Source organism: Balaenoptera musculus, chromosome 15 (assembly GCF_009873245.2).
Source record: "Balaenoptera musculus isolate JJ_BM4_2016_0621 chromosome 15, mBalMus1.pri.v3, whole genome shotgun sequence".
Classification (NCBI taxonomy): Eukaryota; Metazoa; Chordata; class Mammalia; order Artiodactyla; family Balaenopteridae; genus Balaenoptera; species Balaenoptera musculus.
In genome coordinates, this window is record NC_045799.1 from 61,689,348 (window position 1) to 61,707,995 (window position 18,648).

The 18,648-nt window shown below is 39.1% G+C and overlaps 1 protein-coding gene across 2 annotated transcripts in view; it reads right to left on the reverse strand.

The window, feature by feature from the left end:
- PARN (poly(A)-specific ribonuclease) overlaps nucleotides 1-18,648 on the reverse strand; it is a 161,590-nt gene that overhangs the window by 94,000 nt on the left and 48,942 nt on the right. For both annotated transcript variants that reach the window (XM_036827224.1, XM_036827225.1), the window contains 3 exons: nucleotides 11,711-11,766; nucleotides 10,409-10,495; nucleotides 6,720-6,794 (listed from right to left, as the gene is read on the reverse strand). In XM_036827224.1, the coding sequence (XP_036683119.1) occupies nucleotides 6,720-6,794; nucleotides 10,409-10,495; nucleotides 11,711-11,766 (218 nt within the window). The remainder of the gene's footprint in view (nucleotides 1-6,719; nucleotides 6,795-10,408; nucleotides 10,496-11,710; nucleotides 11,767-18,648) is intronic.

The window sequence follows — 18,648 nt, forward strand, 5'->3', positions numbered from 1 at the left end:
CTAAGAGAATCTGTTGCCACCACACCAGCACTGTAAGAAATACTGAAGGAAGTTCTTCAGGCGATACCCTAAAGAAACTTGGATCTTCAGGAATGAATGAAGACATCTGAAATGGTAAATATCTGGGTAAATCTTCTGAATTAGCCTTTTTAATTTTTAAAATATTTATTTATTTATTTAGCTGTGCCGGGTCTTAGCTGTGGCATGCGGGATTTTTAGTTGCAGCATGAGGGATCTAGTTCCCTGACCAGGGATTGAACCAAGGCCCCCCTGCACTGGGAGTACAGAGTCTTAGCCACTGGACCACCAGGGAAGTCCCCCTTTTAATTTCTTAAAATACATATGACTGCTTAAAGCAAAACTATAACACCACTTTGTGGGATTTATAATCAAAGCACGTGTAATACATATGCCAATTACAGCCTGGAAGACAACAGGAATTGGAGTAAATGCACCTATATGGATGTAAGGTTTCTACCTTCTATGTGAGAATATGAACTCTAAGTGGATATATATTGAAATTTCTAAAGCAACCACTAAAAAATAATGCAAATAGGTATAGCACTAAAAAGCCAATACAGAAATTAAAATGGAATTCTTCTTAAAAATTTCAAATAATCCAAAAGAAGACAGGAAAGGGGGAAACAAAGGAACAAAAAACAGAGGGACTAAACAAAAAACAAACTTTAAAATGACAAGCCTAACCATATAAATCATTACGTTAAATGTCAGTGGACTAAATACTCCAATAAAAAGTCAAGAGTTATCAGAATGGATTAATAAAAAGCAAGACCCAACTATATGCTGTCTACAAGAGACTATTTTATATATACACAGATGGGTTGATAGTAAATGGCAGAAAAAGGATATACCAGCCAAACATTAAAAACACAAGAAGGGGGCTTCCCTGGTGGCGCAGTGGTTGAGAATCTGCCTGCCAATGCAGGGGACACGGGTTCGAGCCCTGGTCTGGGGAGATCCCACGTGCCGCGGAGCAACTGGGCCCGTGAGCCACAACTACTGAGCCTGCGCGTCTGGAGCCTGTGCCCCGCAACGGGAGGGGCCGCGATAGTGAAAGGCCCGCGCACCGCGATGAAGAGCGGTCCCCGCACCGCGATGAAGAGTGGCCCCCGCTTGCCTCAACTAGAGAAAGCCCTCGCATGAACCGAAGACCCAACACAACCAAAAATAAAAAAAATAAAATAAATAATAAATAAAGTAGCTATAAAAAAAAAAAAAAAAAAAAAAAAAAAAAAAAAAACACAAGAAGGACAGACTGACTATATTAATATTAGATTAGACTTAAAAATAATAGTAATACAAAAGATAAAGAAGGGCATTTCATAATGATAAAGGAGTCATTTTACCAGAAAGACAAAACAATCATAAATGTGCACATACCTAATAACACAGCCTCAAAATATATGACAGGAAAAATGACAAAATTAAAGGGGGAAGCAGACAATTCCACAATCATAGGAGATTTTAACACCCTCTCTCAAAAACTGGCAGAACTGCTAAATAAAACATCAGTAAAGACACAATATCTGAACAACAGTGATATTTATATCAATAGATCAAACGTTATACTGCAGAATTCACATTCTTTACAAGTGTACATAGTACATTCAGCAAGATAGGTCATATCTAATGCTAGGCCATAAAGCAAATTTCAGTACATTTAAAAGGACTAAAATCATATTAAAATTTCTAGTCACAACAGAATTCAATTACAAATTAGCAACAATAAGAAATTAGGAAAATTCTAAGTACTCGGAAATTAAACAACACACTTCTAAATAATCAGGGTCAAAGGAGCAATTAGAAAAATGTATCTAACTTAATGAAAATGAAAGCAACATATAATTGATGGGATGCACCTGCAACAGTGCTTACAGGATAATTTATAGCTTTAAATGCTCGTATTAGAAACAAAAAGAGGTCAAAATCAATGACTGGGAGAGAGTTTTAGCTACGCACACACTGTTAGCTGGGCTTGAGGCCTTGTGCCCTCACACCGCAGAATGGAGGTCCAGCCGAAAGTGAAAACTGGAGCAGACTGTGAACTGCTTGAAGGTTGGATGCTGAATGTTCCCCAACCTCGTTGGCAAACGGTGAGAGCTTTACTGGCTCCAGGTGTTCAAGCACAACACCTGACCAATCATGGGCTGACTGCTAAACTATAGGAAGCCAGGCTCAAAAAAATTTAAAGACTTAAAAAAAAAAAAAAAATCACATAACGTTCTACCTTAAGAAACTGGAAAAGAAGAGCAAAGTAAACCCAAAGCAAGTAAAAAAAAAAAAAAGAAGAAGAAGAAAACAAAAAAGTAGAAACCAACAAAACAGACACCAGCAAACAACAGAGAAAAATGAAGTAAGCCAAAAGCTGGTTCTTTGAAGAGAGCAACAAAATCAGGAACCCCTAGCTAGAGTGATTGAGGAAAAATGAGAACACAAATCAATCCCACGAATGAAAAACAGTTATCACTACAGATTCGGTAAACGTTAAAAGGCTAACAAAAAGCACAGGTAAAGTTTAAAGTTATAAGCAGTCTTTTAGCAAATCCAGTACCAAATAATTGCCTCAAAAGTCGTATAACAACTCTAATATTTATCTGTTCAGCACAATCAAAAGGTAACGCTTTTAAAAGGATGATTTTATATAAGCACACTCATACTGTGGACTGAAGTGAAGCTGTGAAGCCAAGTACCTCCCCCCATCCCAACAAATCATCCTGAACAAGCTCCTAAGGCAGTATATCGGGAATTTCTATAACTCCCTGAATTGGGGCTGGCTTTACAAAATAACCATTAGGTTTTTACCTCTACTAAAGTGCCTTCATCAATTTTTGCTTTTTAATATTTTTCTGTAGTATTCATGGTGTACTCTAATCTCCAGCTTTTCAAAACAAATGAAAAGGTTATTTTCCTCAAGCTGTTTCTATAAAACTTACAGGCAGAGAGATAATGCCTTATAATGTATCTAAGGACACTCAAGACAACGTCTATTTAGAGTATGACTAGGAAGGGCTAATACATTTGAAACATTGTTGAGCTCTTTTCCCCATTTAACAAAACTATATTAGATATATAAAAATCCTAAATGTGTCTGAGGTATTCAGATGTGACCAATTACAGGTGATTTCTTATTCGACTACTCTGAGAAAAATTCTCAAAGGGTGAGGCTAAGTGATCTCCTCCAGGGCATCAAGTCCCACACTGGCCACGTGCTGCCTTTCCTGAAAAGCCAGAGGGGAAGAATATGAAAATATGGCTTGGATGGGTTTTCACTATCTGAACCCCAAAGCAACCACGGACTCTTTTATCTTCACAGCAGCAGCAAACAAAACGCAACAGGAATCGAACTAAATGGCACTCAGTAGAAGAGTTTTAATAATTTCAATAGACCTGAAAAAGTTTTCATATTCATGAAAACGGTTTTAAAGAAATCTTGATTAGACTTAGCACTACCAAAAGAAAAAGGCAGGTGTCAGGTAAAAAGCAACTCCATAAGTGTAAATCAAAAATAGTTTGTAACCGAGCCAAAGAAGCCATTACAAGCTGCTATATAAATAGGCATTTAATGATTTTTCCAACATTACGTTATTGATCTAACAAGCCCTCTGTTTCCACTGAAATGAATAAGTAATTTGTTTAAGATAACATTAATAGGATTTGAGGCACATTAGATACCCTGGGTCTCTCTCATTGGTAAAATTACCACTATAAAAAACAAATTTTACATTGTCTTTCAGGGAAACATCTGCAAAATTTCAGAAATCACAGCAAAAGGCGAGAGACATGAGATACAACCATCAGGCGCAAAACGGCGTTTCTAAGTCATAACACCTTGAATGTCATTTATTCAGCTCAACAACTATTTACAATACACTTACTAACATCAGACATTACGACCCTAAGCACTGAAAACACAATGGCAAACAAGAGATATGGTCCCTGCTCTCAGTCTATCTGGGAAGACAACCAAGCAAGGTATGTTAAGAAAGGATACCAGGCTAGCACAGAGAACGGGGGCTGATCCCCTGCAAAGGGAGCCAGAGAAAACACCTGAAGACACGGATGTTTAGGCAGAGACGAGGAGGCAAGTTAGACGAAGCCAAGCCCCGGGGGTGGGGGGTGGTTGAGTAAAAGATGGCTGCTGGCAAAGAAATTGCGGTCATAGGCACAGTACGTGCACCGCCAGGGATTTATGTTAAGAGTTGTCATTTGTGTCAAAAAAGAGACTATCATGGAAAATTAGACTTTACTAGTACAGCCGCATGTATCAAAAGACAACAGTGATCTAACTTCTTTACCTAGGAGGAAAAAAGGTAAGAAGGTCACAGTTTCATCTTGGCCTACTCCCCACATCGCCCGTTCACACACACATCTATCTACTCATGCCACGGCATGTGCCAGGCACAAGAGGAGGATCTAATAGTGAATAAGATGGGTAAACAAGCAAATCAGAGGACTTCTGTGCCTACATGATTCTGAAATGTAGCTCCCTGATTTCAGGTATCACTGAATAAAATACTGAGCTTAAAAGCTACTGTACTATTGAAAGACACTTTCAATAATAAGTAAGGGAGTAATCATTATTGCACGTCAAATATGGTATAACAGGAACAATAAAAGAAGCTCGGGCTTCCCTGGTGGCGCAGTGGTTGAGAATCTGCCTGCCAATGCAGGGGACACTGGTTCGAGCCCTGGTCTGGGAAGATCCCACATGCCACGGAGCAACTAGGCCCGTGAGCCACAACTACTGAGCCTGCGTGTCTGGAGCCTGTGCTCCGCAACAAGAGTGGCCACGACAGTGAGAGGCCCGCGCGCTGCGATGAAGAGTGGCCCCCGCTCGCCACAACTAGAGAAAGGCCTTGCACAGAAACGAAGACCCAACACAGCCAAAAATAAATAAATAAATAAGTTTATAAAAAAAAAAAAGCTCTGACACCTCACACACATAAACAAGGAATTATACTTGTATTTTCAACTAAGCACTATTCACTAGTGTCTTACAAATTTCAGATTTACACACACTCATGTTTACGGTTCATAGCAAGGGAGGCCAAGCAAGTATTTCAATAATTACTACCAATTGTCAAGCACTGCTGGTGGAGTGCCAGGCTCTTTGCTGGGAACTTAACATCCATGATCTCATTTCACAAAGGAACTAACTATCATCATCTGCGTCACTCAAACGAGGAACCTGAGGCTTAGAGAGTTTACGTAACATGCCCAAAAATGCATGGCTGACAGGTGGTGGAGGCAGGTTACTACTCCCCGTGTCAGCGTGGCTTCAAAGCTTATGCATCCCCTTCTCTCCCACTGCACGGCTCCTGAGAGTGACCAGCAAGGAAGCTGAAGTGTGACACTGAGTGAGCAGGGGAGGCGTGACAAGATTTCGGGTGGGGAGTTAACATTCAGTGTTCTCTCATCTACACCGAAGTCTCACTACAGTCTTAATCTCAGGGTCCCTGCCCCCCACTAACAATTCTCTAATAATTCAATCCCTTTGGATTCCAGGTAAACTGTCTTTCTAAGGATTGTGGGGGGATGGGTCACAGAAATAAGCAAATATTAAAAACAATTTAACTAGCAATATCATTCACACCCTGGATCCAACATTGTTCCTGGTGTCATGAGCTCCTGAAGTACATTTCACATTGAAATCTACTGCTAAATAACCATAATAAAAGTTCATAGTGATGCCAAGCTTTATAAACATAATCATCTCATGCAGTCCTCATAATAACCCTAAAAAATCCATAACATCATCCTCAGTTTATAGAGATAAGCAGAAGCTTATCAAGGTTAAATACTGTGTCCAAGGTCACACAACCAAAGGTAGTGTAGTAATATGACTCCAGAGCCTAAACTTTTCATTTCTATAACATAGCATATATTCCTGCAATGGTTATATAATTTTTTTTAAATACCAAAAATACTCTGACCTGAATTTGTGTATTTGTAGAAATTTTCATATAATTGCTCATATAGCTACATTATCAGAGTTATATAGTTTTAGTCTGTGGCACTTCATTTAATAAAAAGAAAAATTACATTACTAAGCACCAGGGAACTTGAAATCTGTCTGAAGAAGCAGCTTAACAATATATATTTTCTTCAATATTTAACTCAATAGCTTTTCATCCTAAGAAAATAGACTGTTTTGTGATGGTTAATATCAAAATCATTTAGGGCCCAACAATAAGAGAGGTAGCATTCCACCTTTTTACAATCCTAATTTAGAAGCAAATAAAATATCTTTCAGTTTATTTGTTCATAAAACAAGTATTTGATACAAGTTTAATGGAATAAATAAACCACAAAAATTTATAAATAAATGGGAAAAGTACAGAGGCAAACAGGTCAATACAGGGATCACCTTTTGGTGTCTGTCCCCTATTCCTCTCAATTTGCTATTTCTAACCCTCAAATAGTAAACATATGAATCATTTCAGAAAAAGGGCAATGGGAAAGGAATAGAAAAGTAAAAAGTATATGATATAGTATATCTAAGGAATCAATACATTTGTCTTATTTTCTCATCTACACATGATACTTACTAATTATTTCCTTTATTTTAGAGACAAGCTCAAAACAAACCGGGCAGCAACATCTGTGAATCAGCTGACTGAACCCACAGCGTTTAGACTGGGAAGTGGGCAAGCTCCCACTTCTCATTAATACACAAAACAAAGGTCCAAAAGACTTACCAATTGGTACTTGTTCAGGTTGGCTGAGAGAAACAAATGCTGATGTGTCATTGATCCAGGATATCTGAATGTTACCTGTAACAGTGAATTAAAAGTAAGCATTTAACCATTTAGATAGCTATCAGATTCCATTTGTACATCTGATATATTTCAGAATATCCATCAATTTAAAGAGAGATGAGGTGCTAGTTTAAAATTTGATCAAAATCTCAGCACAACAGAGAACTAAAACTTAAATCTACCACTGCAGCTATTTCAGTTAAAACTTCAAGAAAGGGGCTTCCCTGGTGGCTCAGTGATAAGAATCCGCCTGCCAGTGCAGGGGATACGGGTTTGAGCCCTGGTCCGGGAAGATCCCACATGCCACAGAGCAACTAAGCCCATGTGCCACAACTACTGAGCCCATGTGTCACAACTACTGAAGCCCATGCACCTAGAGCCCGTGCTCCACAACAAAGAGAAGCCACCACAATGAGAAGCACCACAATGAAGAGTAGCCCCTGCTCACCGCAATCGGAGAAAGCCTGCACACAGCAATGAAGACCCAACGCAGCCAAAAATAAATTAAAAAAAAAAAAAAAAAAAACAACTTCAAGAAAACAGACAAACCAGGAAAAAAGAAGCAGCTTTAAAAATTTGTTTTAAAAACAAAAGAAAGATCCTTCTGGATTAAATCCTGAGGCAGTTTATCATTCAACCCAATCTCATGCCAGGGCTGGAGACTTTTTTCCAATCAAGGTCACTAATAGGGAGTTCCCTGGTGGTCTAGTGGTTAGGATTTGGCGCTTTCACTGCCGTGGCCTGGGTTCAATCCCCGGTCAGAGAACTGAGATCCCGCAAGCCGTGCAGTCAGGCCATATAAAAAACAAACAAAAACTAATGAAGACCTAAATAAATGAAGGAATATACCACGTTCATGTACTAAAAGACTCAAAATCCATGAACCTGGTATATTAAAAAAAAAATCACTACTAAAAATCAGAGACCACGTATGTTTAAAAAAAAAAAGCACAACTATTTCTTTTTAGAGATTCAAACTCTGAAAATTATGAACAGGGAACATGAAATGAATCAATGTAACAAGAAATAAGAAAAATTCAATGATGATCTCAAGGTCAGATAAAGAAACCAGGTAAAGAAAAAAGGTAGGGGATGGAGGACAAGGTAAAGAAGGCATCGGAGAGAGGAAACCAAGACAGACTAATAGAGAAAAGAAAAACACAGAGGGAAAAGCAGTATAGTGGAACAAAATGATTTTCACATACAGAGATAAGTCCTCAATAAAGGTGAAAACGCGGGACTTCCCTGGTGGTCCAGTGGTTAAGAATCTGCCTTCCAATGCAGGAGACACGGGTTCAATCCCTGGTCGGGGAACTAAGATCCCACATGCTGCAGGGCAACTGAGCCCGCACACAGCAACTACTGAGCCCGCAAGCCACAACTACAGAGCCCATGCACTCTGAAGCCCGCGTGCCACACTAGAGAGAAGCCCACGCTGCAACGAAGAGCCTGCATGAAAGATCCCACGTGCCACAACTAAGACCCGATGCAGCCAAAAATTAAAAAAAATAAATAAATATTAAAAAAAAATAATGTGTGCCATTAATTACCAAAAAAAAAAAAAAGCGAAACACAAACAGAATGGAATGCAGGAGACCTGAGGAGAGGCAGGAGAGGAGCAGTGGGGCAGGGACCTGGAGAAAACCAAGGGGAAAGCAGAGATCTATCCGCTACCACTCTTCCTAAAAAAATACAGAAAACTGGAATTTTTAAAAATGGGTAAACATCACCAGAACTTAGCAATGAAAAAAATGTTTTAATATCTACTAAAATTTTCAAAGGCTAGGAATACTTGAAAACTGTTTTGTTTCTCTACCACAGGAAAAAACTCTCACTTCCTGCTGCACAGTGGGGTGCCAGGACTTTCTCAATTATAAAATTTACTTACTATTATTTCCTTACCTCTCTACCCTGTATGTTTTCTAGATAAATAATAATATTTAAGATTTCTTAAGTAGTTACTATATGCCATATACTATTCTGAATGCCTTCCATGGATCAACTCATTTAATCTTCATGACATGCCTATGAAATAGGCGGTATCATCATCACCATCATCATCTCCGAGAAGGAAACACAGATACAGAGAGGTTACCTGTTCAATACCACACAGCTAATCTTTTTTTAATTAAAATGAAAAAAATTCTACTCAGAGCATTCTGCTTAATTTAGCCAATTAAAGTTTGACTAAATCGGGGTAAGAGCAATACAGAATGGGAAACAACATAAAAAGCTTTACAAAGAAATGAGCTGTGAAATTCAACTGCATTTCTGGACCTGCATTTAAATTAAAAAGCAGGAATAGGGGCTTCCCTGGTGGCACAGTGGCTAAGAATCCACCTGTCAATGCAGGGGACACCGGTTCGAGCCCCGGTCTGGGAAGATCCCACATGCCGCAGGGCAGCTAAGCCCGTGTGCCACAACTACTGAAGCCCGCGTGCCTAGAGCCCGTGCTCTGCAACAAGAGAAGCCACCACAATGAGAGGCCCGTGCACTGCAACGAAGAGCGGCTGCCACTTGCCGCAACTAGAGAAAGCCCGCACACAGCAACGAAGACCCAACTCAGCCAAAAAAAAAAAAAAAAACCAAGACTAGAATTTCAGAAGTCATTTAGACTATCTGCAAAGATTAGGATACCTTTCCAGAAATATACCTACGTTCACTTACTTTCCTGAAAATTAAGTGCATAACGTTTTGTACTTACAAAAGCTAATATATGCTTATTTTAGGAAATACAGAAAAGCATAAACAAGAAGAAAACAATCCTATCTAAAACATTCAGTGATAAGAGCATGATGCTCCCTTTCAGTTTGATTTCTACACAAAGTTTAAAAAAAAATAATGTTAGTTATACAGGAATCCTACTTTGTATCTGCTTTTTACTATAAATGTTAAAATATAAACACTTTACCATCTTTTAACAAACTCTTCAACTCTTTTTAAAATGGTTACATACTAGTCTATTGGGGAGACACATAAACATTCACTGAACATTCTTATTATTGGACATTTAGGTTTTTGCTGCCTCCACTTTATTCATGAATTTCCAAAGATGATAGCTTAAATACTTTATTTGTTAAAATAAAGAGACATTACTGAAGACTTACAATCAGAATGGCCTTTATAAACCCTAATCAGAAGACTGTTCAATTTAACCTAATCGCCTGACCTGATAAAAGGTAACAGAAGAACTGCCCTACCTCATACATATCACATATCTTGGTCCTCCCAAACATCTGTGCTTGTCTGCTTGGACTATTCGATGTCAAGCAGCAACTGCCTGCCCTTATGAAACAGACATTCTCTCTGAATTTAATCTTAAAAACAATTTATCCTTAGCCCAGACTTATTTCCCATGGTTGGCAGTAAGGGGCAGTCATAGTAACTGTATCTTGCTTTCCATGGATTAATAATAGCACTCTATTGTGGGATGCTAGCAAAAGTTCCTCAGATCACGTTAGCACAAAGACAGCAGCATACCAAACTCCAGAAATTCCATGAGTGAGATTAAAACCTTGCATATTAATCCTTGTTTATGCCCAAGCTAAAGTCATCTGTATACCTTTGACCATCTAGACCAAAAGAGGAGCAGGATCCTAAAAGTACATCTGTACTTGTGCTTTACTTACCAAAGGCACTGAAAAGCTGGTAAAGGTCGCTGGTTTTCCATTCTTTGGGGAATGTCACATGGAGGACATGATCACGTTTAGGCTGCACTACAAGACAAATTTTTGATGAAAGGTTGATAGCTGAAAAGTGGACAATAGACCAGTGGTTCTTTGATGAAACTAAGCCCTGGCTAACTTGGGGAATCGTTATGAATGCCTCATGATTACCAAGTGACCCCTGAAAGCATTCTTGGGATTGACTGGAAGGACACCGCCATCTGAGCTTAGGCCTCACACTCTGATACTTTACAGAACCCACAACAATTTGAACCCTAGCAATTCTATGCAGAAACATCTTTGCTCATGAAGTTCCTGGGAAAATTATCTAAAGAAAAAAAGAAAAAGACTGCTCTGTTCAAGAAGTTTCACTAGACATTTAACTTTCTCATTTTAATCTAGTTGTCCATATGTTTATTTAGTTAAAATAATAATAATAATAATAATAATAATGCAGCGTCCAAGTTAAATGGACTGTGTTTGAGCAGAGGCAGTCCTGAGTCACAATCTTGTTTTCTAATCCCAGACCCACCACTTAACTGTGCAACTCTAAGCAAGAGACCTAACCACTCCAGCCACTCATGGTTATAAATTGGGGATGACGATATTCAGCTCGTAGAATTGCTGTGAGAATGACAGATTTAAACGTAAGTCTAATATGGAGTGCAACACAGTATGTCCTCAAACTATTATTACAATGATTATTATCATCAAGTATAAAGTGTAGTTCACCCATTTCTCTATGCCTATCGGCATACATTAAGGCAAATAAGCCAGGCTAGGAAAACAGCAATGGAAAAGAATAATCAGAAGAAGAAGCAACCACCTCCCAAATAGACTGGATTTCTGAGGTTTTCAATGAAAAAAAAAAAAATCCACCCACTAAACTTAAATATATACATACTCAAATAATTGGAAAATAGAAAATGTACTGTTATTGACATGGCTAGCACATCTTGAAATCTATTACATATGTATTTATAAAAAATTATGAATTTAGAGTTCTGAGTGAAAATGAAGTAATGATGAGAAGACGTATTTTTTTAAAATTCAACTCATGTATAAACTGGAAAATGTAAGTAAAGAGATGAGTTAATCAAGGCCCAAGGGTAACATTAACTTAAGCATACTATTCATATCAACCACAAAATCACTGGCTATTTTTAAGTGAATAAAACTCTTTCTTCAGTAATACTTTTCCTGTTATCCCTTCCAGACCACACACTTAAATATGCAGATGCAACGAGAAAATAAAAATTCACTTACAGTCTGGTCCTTCCAAGTTTAGATAGGGGATATCCATGACTCTCATGAGAAATAGCCTACCAAAAGAAAAGAAAAATGGATAATGGACTAACTTCTATTAAAAAAAGACTGATATAGGCATGTTTATTTAGCTAAAAAAAAATAAAGATATAAGCATCTATTAAATTCTTTTGTAGAAGCTTCTTAATTATATTACCCTATTTCTAAAATCATTTTAAAGGGTCTTAAGATTCACTTCACATTTTTTCTCTAGGGCTAAATGTTTATCATAAAGAGAAGAAAAAAGCTGGTACCCCCAACGCCTACAACAGCTCCTGGCACTCAGGAGCTACTCAATAAGTATTAGCTAAATGAAAAAAATTAGTAATCAAAGAGTCAAAGAGCTGCCTTGTTGGTCCAGAGAAACTGAGAGAAAACAAGTACTACAGAGTGCTAACCAACTTAACCACCTATGAACAACTGTTCCCACGACTGTAAAGGTAACCCCTATGGATTGGTGTTTTGTGAGCTAAGAACGTGTCACTGATGTCTTTTTTTTTTTTTTAACTGAATGCAGTCATTGGATGAATACTAATCTTACTGGGTGAACTGCACAGTCTTAAATAAGTGACCGTCTCAAAAGCTCATGTCATTACTGCCATTTAAAACATATTAAGAGCGCAAAGCAAAATAATCCTTGCTTAAAAAAAAAAAAAACCTATCACATGGATATTAACCGTAGCAATCATTTATGTATACTTCCAAAATGGATACAAAGGCACTTTTAAAAGAGTACTTCTAAGTTACAACTCTCTGTAATGCCATTCGATTTGCTTTTATTTGCAAGATTATGGACAAGAGATCAGGCATTCTGTTGTTTGTAAGATGATTTTAATGAGTTTTATTTAGATAACATATTGTGCATTTCTGGTAGGGACCTCATTATACAGCAAATTAAAAAGGCAATCCAAGTGCCCAACAAGCAATTAGTTTGGCTTCACTGACCCGCAATTAAGGCACATTATTACCAGGCATTCAAAAGCCAGGCAGGGCATGATCTAGTTTACAAATGGAACCATCAGCATGAATACCACTGTTCTGTTAATGCCAGAAAAAACGAAGTTCTGGTACTCTGTGGTTTGAGAACTTGTTGCCTAGCCTACAATTTAATAAACCAAATCCTATGGCTAAGAAACCAAATTTATTTTTAGTTCACTAATTTAGTCTCAAGTGTACTATTCTGGTTCTGGTAGCTGGTTTACCCAATTTAATGAATACTGCCTGCAATGTCAGAAGACAATGAGACATATAAAGCACCTAGCACACAGTAGGTTCCCTTCGAAAGTAGCTGTTATTACTACTGACAACCAGAACCTGAAAAGTTAGTCCTGGGTTATAAGGATCAATATTTTTATGCTTCACATAATTTTCAATTCTCCATCTAGTAAATTTAGAGATGGCTCCCAGCTTTAAAAACCATATCAAGAAAACTTTCAGTAAAAGTTAAAGGAACATATAAAAGTCAAGCACCATAAAAACAATTTAAAATGTGTACCCAAATTTCAACAGAATAAAAGCTGAATCAACAAGATGTTCACTGCTATACCGTCAAATGCACCAATAATCAAAATCAACCTCCAGATTCAATTTATGAGGGGGTTGGTAAATTACAGTTCATCATTTCAACAGAATATTAAACGATCAAAATTAACTTCAAGATAATTTTCAAAAACTTCAAAACATCAATAACTTGTGGTACAATTTTAATTTTTAAAAAAGCACAAAATTTTATACTATTTTGACAGCTTTGTAAAACACTGATGTCATTAAACCAAAAATAAAAACTACTCCCCAGCCCCCGCCCCGAAAAAAAGCCAATCGTTTTGGGAAACTTTGTTTTTAAGAATTCCTTTTACTATTATGTTTTAAACTTAAAAAAGAAAATAGAGGGACTTCCCTGGTGGCGCAGTGGTTAAGAGTCTGCCTGCCAATGCAGAGGACATGGGTTCGATCCCTGGTCCGGGAAGATCCCACACGCCGTGGAGCAACTAAGCCCATGCGCCTCAACTACTGAGCCTGCGCTCTAGAGCCCGCGAGCCACAACTACTGAGCCCACGTGCTGCAACTACTGAAGCCCGCATGCCTAGAGCCTGCGCTCCGCAACAATAGAAGCCATCGCGAGAAGCCCACGCACCGCAACGAAGAGTAGCCCCCGCTCGCCTAAGCTAGAGAAAAGCCCATGGGCAGCAACGAAGACCCAGCGCAGCCAAAAAAAAAAGAAAAGAAAAGAAAATAGAATAAGCAACAAGGTTCTACTGTATAGCACAGGGAACTATATTCAATATCCTGTGATAAACTGTAATGGAAAAGAAAATGAAAAAGAATGTACGTATGTATAACCGAGTCACTCTGCTGTACAGCAGTAATTAACACATTGTAATTCAACTATACTTCAATAAAAAATAAATTTAAAAAAAAAAGAAAGAAAGAAAATAGAGGCTACCAGAACCAAGAGGCCCAGGGGAAATAACCAGAGATTTTCTTAGAGAAAGTCCAACTGAAAATGCTAGTAGAATCAATCTTGTGTACCCTATGCACTACCTCACCTGCTGTGGGGGAGACGAATACAAAGTGAAATCACAAGGTTGAGTCTGCCATTGCTTTATTTCTTTTTAAAATACTGTTTTCCTCCTAAGATCATGTGGCCTCAACGAGTTTAGAAAACCTACTGTCCTATAAATACAAACAAGGATGACAGTTGAAAAGCAGACTTTCCCAATTCTCTCACCATGCAAATATTTTAAAAAGAATTTTTTTAAGATATCTTTTGTCAAGTATTATACTGGCTATTTGTTCTCTAATATTTCATCTGGATTTTAAGTATCATTTCTGCTTAAACTAAGTAAAAATTTATTCTCAGTGAAAACACTCAAAAAGATTTTTTTAAGTTAGTTAATCCTACACTACCTTGTATGCTTACTCAATACTTTAACTAAATAGAAACCCCTTTCAAATTTCAGATGAATTATATTACTAGCCCTTCTCACTCATTCCCTATGCCTCCACCTTCATGCCTGGGCTTTATTGAGAAGTGAATCGTCCCAAACCCTGGGAGAACACGAAAACCAATTCTGTGTGTGACTTGGCAGACTGCACCCCATACAATTGGGAAACCAATTCTAAAACTGTAGCTGAGCGTCTGTGGAACAGAACCAAAGTAAACTCGCCAGGGCCTCCCTGCCCCCTTAGGTCAGACGGTTTGCAAGCCACTGCTCTGGTAGCACCCCTGCCCTTCTGAGGGAAAATTAAAACATTTCATTGCATGCATGCCTCATACAAACTGGCTGTCAAAAGGCCTACACTGACTCCCTAGAGTGATTTGATAAAATACCTCACGTGTAGATCATCTGACTGGACAGTTTTCATTTTAACATATGAGGAAATGCACTAGGCAAGCAGAAATGCTGATAAACACATGAAAGGGTGTTCCTTCCCTGTGATTGTATTGAAAAACAGTCTCTTTCAAGAGGCCTTTCATCTGCAGATATCAAAAACACATTCGGACCAAGGCTTGCATGAAACGTTATTTCTATTTCAGTGATGATTCAAGACGGCTGTAATTTGGTAAAGACACTCAAGGCTGTGTGGGGCCCTTGCCACGTTCCTGCAAGTTTCCTGGTGAAACATTATTTTAGCACTTATTCTCCAAAGGACTGACACGAACTCTGTCAAAGACTAAAATTAAAATCCCCATTTGATACAAGGGCCAATTTTACACCAGGATTCTATCCTGGTAAACTACATGACTCAAGTTCACATTCTAGATGCTGTAACACAAATTTTACTCTTTTTGGCATTCGTCAGTTTTTTAACGTTCTATGATAATACTGGTAATGCTGTTTATCTCGGCTTTCAAACATGTCTAGAAAGATCCAAGGGTAGAACACAGCACACTTGGGGTCATTCACTCAGCAGGCTGGGTGAATTCAGCTCAGCCTCTTTAATAGGCTACACAGAATAGGCTGTGTACAATGGCTTTATGTCCCAAACAGCTACCCACCTCTGCTGCCCATATGCTGCATGGCACTCATGAAAAGCCATCTGCTAACATTCTTTTCTGACCAGGGCGATATGACACTGTGACCTAGACTGTGTAAGAAGGCCCGTAGTCACAGAAGAATTTCATTTCAGACATAAAGCTCCTCAGGAGCCTAGAACCTTGAGCACTTATCAAAATGTGCTTCCCTAGTCTCCAGATCGGCATCTGGACAGAAATGTAAATTCCTAGGCCCCACCTAAGCCCTACTGACTCAGAATCTGGGAACTGAAAATCACTGGGTTCACAGAAAAAGAGTATGTTCAAGGCTGTGTTAATTGCCATTCGTGATGATTCACTGGTCAGCTGGATAATAATGACTTGTGTCAACTTGTCCAAAAAAGTATTAGTCTTAATGATTTGTTTACAGTAAATCATTTTGGCTTAGAAAAACACAAAACGATTACAACAAACACCAAGGACTACCTCGAAATCCAGGAAGCAATAACATAAGGCTTCCACCACTCCCGGAAACCAGGAGCTGAACTGTGGCATGCAACTAGGTTCTCTGCAAGAGATAAATGGGGGAAAATTATTGCTGACAGCTGTTTTTCTCATTTTTAAGAAGAAAGTAAAAAAAAGATTACTTAAACTACTCTCTTGGCAACTCACTGGCAAAAGTCCAACCCTTTCTGTGACTTGGCCACAAATCAGCACCTCCAGCATCACAAACTTTAACCACTAAAGCAGCACCCAAGGCTGGCCAACATTGGAAGGAGGAACACTCACATACATACAAAGAATCAGATGTCTCCAACCTTATCAAAATTCTCCGACCTTACCAACAAGTTTCAGAGCCAGATTCTGGCAACCACAAAACACACTGAGCAGCTCAAAAGAAGTACACTAAGATCAAACGTTATTCTTTGATGACACAATAGCTTGCCTTGGACTATGGCTTATCTGAACCATTCCCTAGTTGTCCAGTGAATAAAAAAGGATTGCAAAACAGTGCCAGTATTAACCCATTTTATGCAGCTGTGCTCAAGGAAGCAAAAAGGGCAAAGGTGACATTCAAAAATGCACACAGGGGTACTTCCCTGGCGGTCCAGTGGTTAAGACTCAGTGCTTCCACTGCAGGGGGGGTGCAGATTCGATCCGGGGAACTAAGATCTTGAATGCCGTGAGGCATAAATAAATAAATAAAGTGCTATGGAAAAGAAATGGCTGGATATATCCTTTGCAAAAAAAAATGCATGGGCTTCCCTGGTGGTGCAGTGGTTGAGAATCTGCCTGCCAATACAGGGGACACGGGTTCGAGCCCTGGTCTGGGAAGATCCCACATGCCGTGGAGCGACTAGGCCCGTGAGCCACAATTGCTGAGCCTGCGCGTCTGGAGCCTGTGCTCCGCAACAAGAGAGGCCGCGATAGTGAGAGGCCCGCGCACCGCAATGAAGAGTGGCCCCCACTTGCTACAACTAGAGAAAGCCCTCGCACAGAAATGAAGACCCAACACAGCCATAAATAAATAAATAAATAAATAAATAAATAAATTAAATTAAAAAAAAATGCACACAGGAAGTCCTGAAGGTCAATCAGGAATACTTTGCACGTAGGCTCAATCCTCGGGGAATCGAAAAGATCATTACAGCTTGTTAAAATTCTGCATGACCGAGTCTATGTGTAAAGCCAATAATTCTATTCAGAAATGAAACAAAATACTTAATTTTGCTCCTGCAGCAGCATGCTTTCCAATGCTGTTAACTGATGGCAGAGAAAGACAGTGAATCAGTGAGGTGCACTGAGGGCCACTTTAAGAAGCAATTGGCAGAAAAACCAGTAATGCCCAGTGCAGTGCAGTGGATGTGCATCTGACAAAAGGCCCAACACAAAGGTTAGGTTATAAGTGGACAATGATATATCCACCTGACAAACCACTGAAGGCCAGTGACATGATGCTGCTAACCACTAGTTTTACTGTCTTTTGTAAAATCCTTTACTGTATTTTTTTAAGTTACAAAATTATATAAATAGTACAACTCAATTAATAAATGAAATAGAGATAGAAAACACACTAGTAGGAAATACACTAAAATGACAGCTTTTTTTTTTTTTTTTTCTTTTTGGCTGGTGGAATTACGAGTGGGTAATTTGTGTTTCAGTCAGGAAAAATATATATTACTTTTTTAAAGGACAAAGTCCCTGACTAAAATAACAGTATTTATTATGGCACATTCAGCCTCGTTTGATCCTCTGGAGTCTGGAGGACAGGCAGGCATCAGTCCTGTCATACAAGGAATGAGGAAGCAGGTTTTCCCAAGTCCAGTGGCTCACCCTTGGCCATCATGGGAGCAGAGACAGACTCAGACCCAAAGCTTCCCACTACAAGCCCTACACTAAAGGCTCCTGCCTTCTCTCTGCTGGGTACTCACTCCCATCGGGCTTTAACCTGAGCTACTTCCAAAGCCTCCATGTGAAACAGTGAGCCTGCTGTCCATGGGGGTTTTTGGTAATGCTTTAAGATCTGATTAAATTATAGCTTTGTGTGATGGGGCAGAGTCCAGATACAAGAAATGATGTTGCTGTCTGAGAAGAGCTTTGGGTAGACTGAGGAAGGCAACCAGGATGACTGAGCAGAGAAGAGAGCCATACAGCCGCAGGTCAAAAGGACAACCTTCCCATGTTTGCAGTGCAGAAAGAGCTGCTATCTGGGCTACCTGGGCATCGGGCCTTCCAGTCACACCTGCCCCCACACACCATGATCACCATCAGGAAAGCCAGTGCATCAGCACATCTCAGGGTTGAGCGAGACACTGAGGTGTCTGAACGCTTATTTTATGCAGGTCAGATTTGTACACATACACACAGGCCTGAATGATCTAGAAGGACGTCTGATGTTACGGCATCTCTTCCTAAAGGAGAA